Below are 10,560 nucleotides of genomic sequence, written 5' to 3' on the forward strand. Positions count from 1 at the left end.
TCAGCTCCCAATTACACATACCAATGGACGGAGTGCACACATGGATAACTGGAAAGGGACAGCTGGCTCTAGAATGTTTCCATGTTTCCTTCCTTCCTTCTTTCCCTTCCTTCCTTCCTTTTCTGGCAGTACCTTCACTTTCCTAATAATCTAGATAATGCGAAAATAAGCTTGCATTTTTATGGCTCGAATCAAAAGGGACACTGGGAGGTGGCAACAGACGTCTGCTGGGGAGTCAGACTAGAGTGAAAAGCCATCTTTGCTCTTCCTCTCAGCGAAGCCGGAGAGGCCCAGATGTCAGCAGAGCTGCTGCCCATCAACCCGAGGACCCTGCCCCTCCCTGTTGAACCCAGCGGCACAGTCACCGTCCTCCTTCTCAAAGCTCCACCCCAGCCTTCCTCAAGCGCCCTCACCTGCCACAGGCTGACCGCTCAGCCCGGCGGGGCACGCATTCAACCCACATCCACTCCATCTTGGGGGGTGGAGGGCAGCCGGCTCTGAAACTCCATTCCAGTGCCTCAGTACCTTCTAGAAAGGTTTCTCATTATCTTGCTTAAGTGACCATTTTAAGGACTTTAGATTCTCCCTTCTTTTCACAAGTAAAACTAGAATCAATCTTAGTTAAGGCATAAAGAGGCTTCTCATGGTTGCACGAAGCCAACTCATCGATCATGTTCAAATGTAAATGGGTTGAGCAGGGAGGGGACATGGCAGCCCCTACCTGGGGGCCCTCAATAATCACTTCCCATTCAGACGGCTGCCTGTGCTGAAGGGCCTTTAAAGGGGACAGCAGAGTCACAGAAGGACAAGGACTTCTAGGGCCCTTGTTGCCAGGACTCGCAGGATGTCATGAGCCAACAGTACCCCACGGATGGCCACAAAACCCCCAGAAGAAACTGGGTGAAGGAACAGAGAAATATGGGCTTTCTCCTATCCCAGTCAGCCTCTCTGAGGTCCTCACTGGCTTCAACTGTAACCCTGTCATCCTGCCAAGAGCACCCGCTCCTCCCTCCTTCCCGTCTGCAGAACCACTGCCCTCCATGACCACTGACTACCTGCCGAAAACTGCCATAGCCCCCACCTCCCCGAGCCTCACCCTGCCGTGATTTATAGGGTCTTCTTCCATGTTACTTGTCCCTTTTCAACTTGTTCTCCAATTCTCTTATTACCTCCACTCCTTATGTCTCCACCCAGAGACAGAAAAGTCTTCAGGGCAGGGATCTTTGGCCAGTGTCACCTCTCCTAGGGGAGGTACCCCCGGGGGGTGTTTCCAGATGTTCCCTCACCTCTTTTTGGCAGCCTGTGGATTCCTACCTAGAAATGCATAGTCCTAAATCCCTTACAAACCTGGGGTACTTGCTGAATGAGTCCCCACTCGCACACAGAATCCCTGAGAGGAGGGGCGCCTGGGTGGCTCAGTCGTTAAGCGTCTGCCTTCGGCTCAGGGCGTGATCCCAGAGTCCTGGGATCAAGCCCCACATCAGGCTCCTCCGCTGGGAGCCTGCTTCTTTTTTTTTTAATGATTTTTGGGAGCCTGCTTCTTCCTCTCCCACTCCCCCTGCTTGTGTTCCCTCTCTCACTGGCTGTCTCCCTCTCTGTCAAATGAATAAATAAAATTAAAAAAAAAAAAAAAAAAAAGAATCCCTGAGAGGAGCCTCAAGCAGGCTCCCCCCTCTGTGGAGAGCAGCTGGGGAATCCGACACGCGCGGCTCAGGAGCAGGAGCCCCCAAAAGCCTGGGAAGGCACTGGCCACCTGTTTGCTGCTAGGCAGGAGGTGAGGTGAGGTTAACCCTTGGTTACATGTGCACCTGTGTGTTTACCACTTCCTCCGTGAACTACCTTAAGCAAATTTTAAATTCCAAACTGACTTCCCTCATCACCACAGATGTTCATCCGATTCTCTGGAGTGGGGTGCTATTTCCTCAGAGAACACAAATTAATGGTACCGTTAATAACATATACAACAGGGGAAGTCAACCGGCAGGCAAGCCACGTGAGCATGACGTGAAACATTCCGAAGTCTAGTCAGATGTCTGGATTCTTAACTGATCAGGTTGTGTGACCCTCTGCTAGCACGAGACCCGGGGACCTTTGTGTCTCCTTTCCTGTTGCTGGGCCGCCCTGGTTCGGATTCACCGGGGACATCTGCCCGCCCCCCAGGGCACACTTCCTCGTGTTAATGAAGCGAAGTCAGGGCTCCCTGGGCAGGCTTCCCCCGGCCCCCCGTGTGCCGGCCTCTTACCTCATGAAGCCCAGGAACACCAGCAGGACCAGGCTGACCAGCCACCCCGCGGTGGCAAAGGCCTTGGGCATGGTGAGCGCACCGGTGCCCACGATGAGGTTAAACATGTACACCAGTCCCACCTGGAAGCAACAGAAGTGACATTCAAGCCCCCAAACGAATTAACCTCCCCCCCACAGCGGCTCCCAAAGATGACCCCGGGCGCCAGCCAAACTGGAGGCAGGGAGGCCAGACTTGAGCTGGGGAAGCAGGTCAGGAGGCAGAATTCCACCGAGGTTCAAAGCAGGTGCGCTCTGCCACCGGCTGCTGGGGAAGCGAACGGCAACACTCCGAAGGCTCAAGTCCCACATTCCGTCCGTCTTCCTAAGATGTCTCTGCGGATCGGGTTCCTTCTCCGCTTCTGCTGTTACTACCCTGCCACCTTGTCATGTCCTGTTACTCCAGGCTGCGCCTCGGATGTCAGCTCCCTGCCCAACCAGGCTGTAAGCTTCCTGAAGACACACCACCACATCGGGGGACCCGGCACAAGAATGAACCTAGTGCTGACCTCAAGAAACCCGCACTCTTCCAAGACCTCTGAGCACGTGACCTAACCCTGCTCCCCACCCATTCTTGCCATTGTCCTTTGGGATGTTGGCATTCATGCTGATTCCTTTTCCCTCCCATCCTCCCCACACTAACTTCAGGGATTTTTATGAAAATTGAGATATAACTCACATGCCATAAAATTCACTCTTTTAAGATATTTGCAAATGTCATATCTGATAAAGAATTAATACCCAAAAAATATAAAGAGCTTATATAACTCAACAGCTAAAAAACAATCCAATAAAAAATGGGCAGAAATCATGAACAGACATTTCTCCAAAGACACAGAGATAACCACCTGACACGAGAAAACATCACTCATTGTCGGGAAAACGCAATGAGTATCACCTCACACCGGTCAGAGTGGCTAAAATCAACAACACAGGAAACAACAGGTGTTGGTGAGGATGTGGAGAAAGGGGAGCCCTTGTGCACGGTTGGTGGGAATGCAAACTGATGCAGCCACTGTGGAAAACAGTGTGGAGGTGCCTCAAAAAGTTAAAAATAGAACTACCCTATGATCTGGTAATTATACTACTGGGTATTTACCCCCAAAATACAAAAACATTAATTCCAAGGGATACATGCACCCCAATGTTTATAGCAGCATTGTCTACAATAGCCAAAGTATGCAAGCAGCCCAAGAGTCCACTGATAGATGAATGGATAAAGAAGAGGGGGTATGTATGTACAATGAAATAGTATGCAGCCATTAAAAAGAATGAAATCTTGCCATTTGCAACGATGTGGATGGAGCTAGAGAGTATTATGCTAAGCAATGGAAGTCAGAGAAAGACAAATACCATATGATTTCACTCACGTGCAATTTAAGAAACAAACGAGCAAAGGGAAAAAAGAGAGGGAGAGAGAGAAAGAGTGACAAAGCAAGAAATAGACTCTTAACTAGAGAGAACACACAGATGGTCACCCGAGGGGCGGGGCTGGGGGCTGGATGAAAAAGCTGAAAGGGATGAAGAGCACACTTGTCATGATGAGCTCTGAGCGATGAACGGGATTCCCGCATCACTTGCCCACCTGCAACTAATACACCACGAATGTTGACTACACTGGAATTACAATTAAAAACTTAATAAAAAAATTCACCCTCTTAAAGAACACAGTTCAGCGGTTTTCAGCACAGTCACAAGGTTGTACAACCAGCACCACCATCTAATTCCACTTCATCACCCCAAAGAGCAAGCAGCTGCCCACCAGCAGCACCCGCCCTGCCCCTGACAACCAGACTCCGAGCAGAACTGCTAGGTCACTGACCTCAGGTTTTAAACTCTCCTTCTCGCCAACCTGACTCTGTTAACTGTCATTTTCCTTTTTCGACTCTAGCTGTTAACTGTCATTTTCCTTTTTCAAGATCTCAACCAGGAAATTCCTTTCTCTGAGCTGAAGCCTCGGCAGCCCTGGCCGTTCCCGCCGACACCTGCAGTCGCCCCGCCCGCCCGGCCCAGACCCAGGCCACCCCCTCCACCCTGGCACCACTTGTGTTCTTGGGCATCATTTATGATGGGCTAGTTCCCCGAAGAACCGTCTATCTCTGCCTCACATGCCCTCCCCTGTGCTGCCCCAGCTGACCCCAGCCTTGGATGGACCCAGCATCTGCTTCCTCTGCTCCCTATACAACACTGCTAGAAGTTCCTGGAAATTTTCTTTTCCTTTTTTTAAAATTAGAATGACTGGTCCCACAACAAATGAATGGTTCCTTCACCTGTGCTCCAACAGCATCAGATTGTCTTTATTCCCCCACGGACTTTTTGGCATTTCTCACAAGAAACCATCAAACCTCACTCTTCGGGCCCCAGCCCCTGACCCCACCCCTCTCAGCTGAAGGCTACGTCCCATGCTATGGAGGTGACTGAGGCCATCTGACATGCCCTCCCCAAGCCCCACCCCCTCCTCGCTCAAAAATCAGAGTGTGCATCCTCCCGACCCCCTCCCTGCCCGTGGGGAACGTGAGTCCTTCCTCCTGGGGGATGCCCAGCCCTGCACCCAAACTTCTGGGCTCAGTCCTTCTTTCTAGCTCTTCCCCTCTGCCTACAAGCGTCCTTGACACCTTTGAAACCCAATTCTCTCACTTCTCTTAACCAAATTCATTGAAGTCAGCTACCTATTTCCTCTGCCTTCATTTCCAAGTTTCTGTACTTTGTGGTTTCCATCCCCAGGGCTCTTTTGAAACTACATTCTTCAAAATCACCAATGACCTCCTATTTGCCTAATCCAATGGCTTTCTTAGTCCTTTAGTCCTTCTTACACTCTGACGTAAGCTGTCTCTTTTCCTCTCTGCTCATTCCTCCCTCAGCCACTTCGCTCAGTCCTGTGGCTTTAACTACCACGGCTGGACAGAGGGTGCCCAGACCGCTCTCCACATCAGCCTTCCTGCAGACCTCAAATCCAGGACCCCCGCGCTAGCCGTCCTACTCCTAAAGTCTTTTGTGGCTACCTCTGGTCCTATTCCCATTTACAACCTAACTGCTTCCAGCCTGGACATGGACAGCCGTCTCCTAACCAGGCTCCCTGGGCTCCGTGACGTCAGCTGACTTACAGTTGGCTTTACCACCTGTTTCTGTTAAAAACAACACCACAAACACTTCATCTCTGGGAACACCTACCCACCTCTCATTTTTACTTCCCCGTTCTTAGAAATATGCACTTTTCTATATTTTAAAAATTTTTAAAAAATAACATGTACCGAATTTTTTTTTTTTATCAGAAACACACAAATTGGGGCCCATTTTCCTAACCTCAGTCAGAATTTTTTTTTTTTAAATAGAGATGTGGGGAGAGGGGGCCGGACAGTGGTTAGGGAAGGACAGGTTTCCAGGCAGGTGCTGAGAGCGCATCTGAGTGCTGGACAGGAAGGCACCCCGTGGACGGGAAAGAGCCCTGCCCACAGTCCACTTACACTTGGCAGAGGGCACCCGCCCTCCTGTGCCTCCTGCCCAGCCCCTCAAATCCCACCCAGCACTCTGACACATTCAAATGCTGCTTCCACCCAGTGCCCTTCCAGTCTTGCTCCCCTCTTTTGAACCCTGGAATAAGAACACTTATGTCCTAATTTGGGTTTTCAATGTTATGTTTCCCTCCCTGCTCCGTGTGAGGCTCACCGTGGCCTCTGTGTCACTTCTCAGGGTGCGTGGCACACAGCCTCCAGCTAGGAATCCTTAGCTGAGCTGACTGGACCTGGCTAGGTCTTCTCTGACGTAAGTCCCAGTCTTTGTCCCGTTTTAAACATCACAGTCCCTGTTTGATCCCACAGACAGATCCCAGAAGGATTAAAACAAATTTGAACCGTGTTCCTATAGCTCCCTGCAGCTCTGTTCTCTGTATATTGCTTTTCTGGGCAGTAACATTCAGGAAGGGTGGACCCTTTCTCTTTATGGAAAATGGCCCCGGTAAAGGTTCTTGTGATGGAAGTAGAGAGAAAGTGATGGTTCTTAGCCAAAAGTTTTATAAGGAAATGAAACCGTACAAGAGGCATTTGTGAATTCAGTGATGCCTAAAGGTCTTGAGATGTAAAGGTCAAGGGTCTCTCGTGGAGCAGGGGCTTTCAGCCTGAGCTCTTCTGACATCTGAAGCCAGATTCTTCTTTGTGGTGGGGCTGTCCTGTGGGTGGTAGGGTGTTTAGCAGCAACCCCGGCCTCTACCAGCTAGGTTCCACTGGCCCCCAACCTCGCACCCGTGTTGTAATGATCACAAACGTCTCGACATTGCCAAATGTCCTGGGGTGGTGTGTGTTGGGGAGGGGCGGCAAGACTGCCACCAGCTGAGAACCACTGCTGATAAACACAATGAAATAAACACACTCCTAACAGACACTTCAAATAAATCTCAGTGCAAAGGATCCTTTAAGAACCTTAGGAAGGGGCGCCTGGGTGGCTCAGTTGGTGAAGCGTCTGCCTTCGGCTCAGGTCGTGATCTCAGGGTTCTGGGATTGGGCCCCGAGTAGGGCTCCCTGCTCAGTGGGGACTCTGCTTCTCCCTCTGCCCCTTCCCCTGCTCATGGTCTCTCTCTCTCAAGTAAATAAATAAAATCTTTTTTAAAAAAATAACTTCATGAAGAAGCTACTTAGGGACGGACAATCGGGGGCAGAAATGGGTGATCACATTTGTCTTATACCGTTGCTAATCTTTAGTTTCAAAGCAAGAGCTCTCGGCCTAGTGGGGCTCTGGGAACCCTGCAGGATGATGTGAGACTTCTTTACCTCCCTGGAGAGAGTTAAACCCTCTCGACTTTCAGTAAAGGTGCTGGTGGGGATCAGTTGCAAGGACTATGGAGCAGGAGGCAACTCTGAGCTGAGTTACAGGCCAGCTCAAAGGCGGTTGTGGGGCGGGAGGAGGAGGAAGGAGACATTCTCTTCTGCCAGCTGCCTGACAGTTGTGGGGGGACAGCCTCCGGGAAGCTGTGGCTAAAAGCAGAAGAGTCAAGCTCCCTACAGGCTACACTGCCTCCTCCCATTCTCCACCATTCGCGGGGACAGTGGACTCGCGCCCTTGGGCTCTGGGGAGTTCAGTGCAGCATTCCTGCCGCTCACCTCCCACCCAGCGGTCTCACCCACAGAAGTGGGTGAGGCAGGCGTCACGGGCTTCCCCAGTGACAGTTGTCAAAGGAAACAGAAGGCAGCAGAGATGAGGAAGCAACGACAGGATTTCAGGCTGTGAAACGAGTGACCTTTCCTTCGAAAGCAATGGCAGCGCTCATTGTCAAGACTGGGCTGGCAGGGCCGTCAGCAGCTCGGCCTTGTCTGGGTGGTGGTCCACGTCATCCTCTTTTTGGGTCACATAATCCCTGCAGCCCTGAGCTGCTCCTGGTTCCCGTACACAGGGAACCCAGACATGTCTGTTCTGAGATCACTTCAGGGCGGACGTGTGGGCCTGAACCACGTTCTGAACCCAGCAGTACCCCTGAGACGGCCTGTCACCAGAGTCCGCTGGGAGGCTGGCCTGCCCATTACACATAATTTACACAGAATAATGCAAGCTAAGGCAAACATCCCTGACACCCGTGAAGAGGAAAAGAAGGGACAACAAGACAACACCGAGGTAGGGAGAGGCTTTGTGTTGGGAAGAACCCAGGTCATGGGCTGATGCACTTTCATGAACCAAGTTAAGCGCTCAGTGTCTCGGTTTCCCAGGACCTGGAGAGCAGGTCCTGCCTGCACTGTGCTGAGCCGGGGATTCAAAGCAGTGTCTGTAGTGAGGTGAGTTCCACTGCTTTCCTGGGCTCAGCGGATGGTGAACCTGTGCCCTCCTCCTGCTCTCACAAGGGATCAAGAACCACTCTCCCTAGGGAAACCTCAGGAAGAAGGCACGGTCTCTCCTCAAACCCTGACGCTAACTCCTGGCTAATGCCACCTCACCCTCAACACCACCCACCCATCTCTTCTCTACATCTCTCTCCACTGGTAGGATAGGAGAATGCAAGCAGTTGTTTATAGCAAATGCCCAGAATATGCCCTTAAACACAGACTTCAAATAAAACCAAACACACAGGAAAGTCGGGGGTGGGGAGCAGAACCCACTGAGGCTTTTAGGCCTCACTGCCCAATTTCCTGTGGGTACATACCGACATATGAAATGATTATGTGAATAATTGGAGTCACAAGAAAAGTGAGCATATCAAAGTTTTTTCCCTTCTAAAACTCAGTTACAGAAATAACTCATTTTCTCATCTCTAAATGTGTAAGGTGCTCTGAACAGCAGCAGGGAGCATGGCAACTTTTATGGACAGTGGGGACATTTCACTGCTGATACCAAGAGGGGGCTGTGAGCTGTTACACAATTCCTCAGATGAGAGGAACACGATGAGATTCAGTCCAAAGTTCAAGAAAGACTGTCCCCTGATAAATTACGGAGAGAAAGGAGGCTCCTTTGGTGCCACACACAAAAGACACAGACCCAGTAGGAAGACCGTGGTGTCAGAAAGGCTTTTGCCAGCTACTTTCTGAGATGGTTTCTTATCTATCCCACCACAGCTCCAGTCTGTGAAGTTGGCAGAGACAAAGCAGGGATCCCCAGGCTAGGAACTAACTGCAAAGCGGGGCAGCTGCTTAAGGTTAGGTAAATTCTAGAAAGAGGACTTTCGTTACTTCAGGCAGTGCTGCTTTTCCCTGGGATACTTAGTAGCACCGTGAGTCAATCATTTGATTATTCTAATCCTCCAGCTAGGTATCCAGGCACGAAGACTCTGTGATGTAACCAGGACCAATCTTTCATTACACGAAGAAGATAAACTGAGCACCTGTGAGAGGTGGGGTGTGTGTGTGTGGGGGGCACAGATCCAACACAGTAAGAAATCAATCCTTTTAATTGTTCTAATTACAGACTCCAGCAAACTGCACTTGGAAGTCTCTGCAAGCTTTCTCTGCCTCTTACGCCATCCAAGACTATAAAAGTTGCACAACTTGCAATTCAGCTGGCAAAGTGCTTTCAAACTGCTGAGATGAGCAAACCCAGAGTCAACAGCTGTCAATCACCATCCCCCAGCAGCAGCACAGTTTGCAAGTGCTAGGGGCTCCGACATCGAGATCACAAGGAATCAGCAAGTCAGCTTTGTTTCCTTGACCACTCTCTGACCAGCATCCAACACGTGAACAAACTCTCATCACATGCTCTGCGCCAGGACCGCAGTAACATGGCTGCTGCTGAACGGACTCAAAGCGGCTGTCCTCACTAGCACAGTCCAGGAAGCACGGTGCTTCTCTGGGAGCCCGCGGCAACGATGTGGGTAAAACAGGTTCTAAAAGTAAAACTCACGTAGGGAGAGTAGAGCTCCCCGGTCTCGGTGATTTCACCCGCCATTTCCAAAGTGAGGAAGGTTCGGTGGGCAGCCGAGATTCCTTAGGTTCCTTCCCTGCCGGGGCGGCGGCTGCTGCGGCTCCCTAGGGCGAAAGAGCAGAGACTTCACCTTTCGGATAGACGTCGCTGGCGTTGGGGGGCAGTTCTGGAGAGCACCCCCCACCCCGCCCTGTACGTTTATTACAGACATGGCCTCAACACCTGTCATGAGACAGGCCTGGAAGACTGACACTTGGGTGGTTTCCTTGAACTTTTCCCTTGCTGTGTGCAGCATGAAAGTATTCAGGGCCGCTCAGACTCCAAGTGATAGAAGGCGACCCACAAGCCACTAAGTCTCCCTCCCCACAGCGCCCCCTTTGTACACTCCGCGGTGGCCATCCACATTCCATGCCAGGAACGGCGAGCTCACTACCACACATGGCAGCCCAAATAACTGTCTCCTCCGCCTAGGGCAACAAACTTGTTTGCTTAGGGTTAGGGCTTGCCCAGGTCGTTCCCCAAACCAACTCCTTGCTCCCAAGCTTCTCCTTTTTAACGGGGCCTCCATTCCCCACCCCCCCAACCTGTTTTCTGCCCTGCCTTCGGGATCCCAAGCCTCAAGCCTCCCCCTCTTCTCATGGGCCCCGCTCCGAGCCTTTTCCCAACTTCTTCCTCCCTCCTGGAACAGCCCCAAGCCTGGCACCGCCCAAGCCCATCCCACCCTCCCGTCCGGCCAGACACCTGCACCCCGGCGCGCTCCGGGCCGCCGCCGCCGCCGCCTCCAGCGCCGCCGCCGCCGCCGGCGCCAGCTGTCCCGCACCAGCGTCCCCAGCGCGCATGCGCCCGCGACCGGAGTCCACCTTGCCCGTGCGCGCCCTGGGCGGGGCGCAGCGCGCTGATTGGGCGCTTCGCGGAGGCGGGACCGGGATTGGGCCGGGGCGGCTG

At 51.9% G+C, this 10,560-nt stretch overlaps 1 protein-coding gene across 2 annotated transcripts in view; it reads right to left on the minus strand.

Moving 5' to 3' along the window:
• The window catches only part of TMEM104 (transmembrane protein 104), a 55,974-nt gene extending 45,531 nt beyond the window's left edge, over window positions 1–10,443 (minus strand). For both annotated transcript variants that reach the window (XM_026484201.4, XM_026484200.4), the window contains exons 1-3: window positions 10,357–10,443; window positions 9,595–9,719; window positions 2,243–2,364 (exon numbers count right to left, since the gene is read on the minus strand). In XM_026484201.4, coding sequence (XP_026339986.1) covers window positions 2,243–2,364; window positions 9,595–9,639 — 167 coding nt within the window. In that variant the 5' untranslated portion in view covers window positions 9,640–9,719; window positions 10,357–10,443. The remainder of the gene's footprint in view (window positions 1–2,242; window positions 2,365–9,594; window positions 9,720–10,356) is intronic.
• Window positions 10,444–10,560: the final 117 nt, after the last annotated feature.

Source organism: Ursus arctos, unplaced genomic scaffold (genome assembly GCF_023065955.2).
Source record: "Ursus arctos isolate Adak ecotype North America unplaced genomic scaffold, UrsArc2.0 scaffold_24, whole genome shotgun sequence".
NCBI lineage: Eukaryota > Metazoa > Chordata > Mammalia > Carnivora > Ursidae > Ursus > Ursus arctos.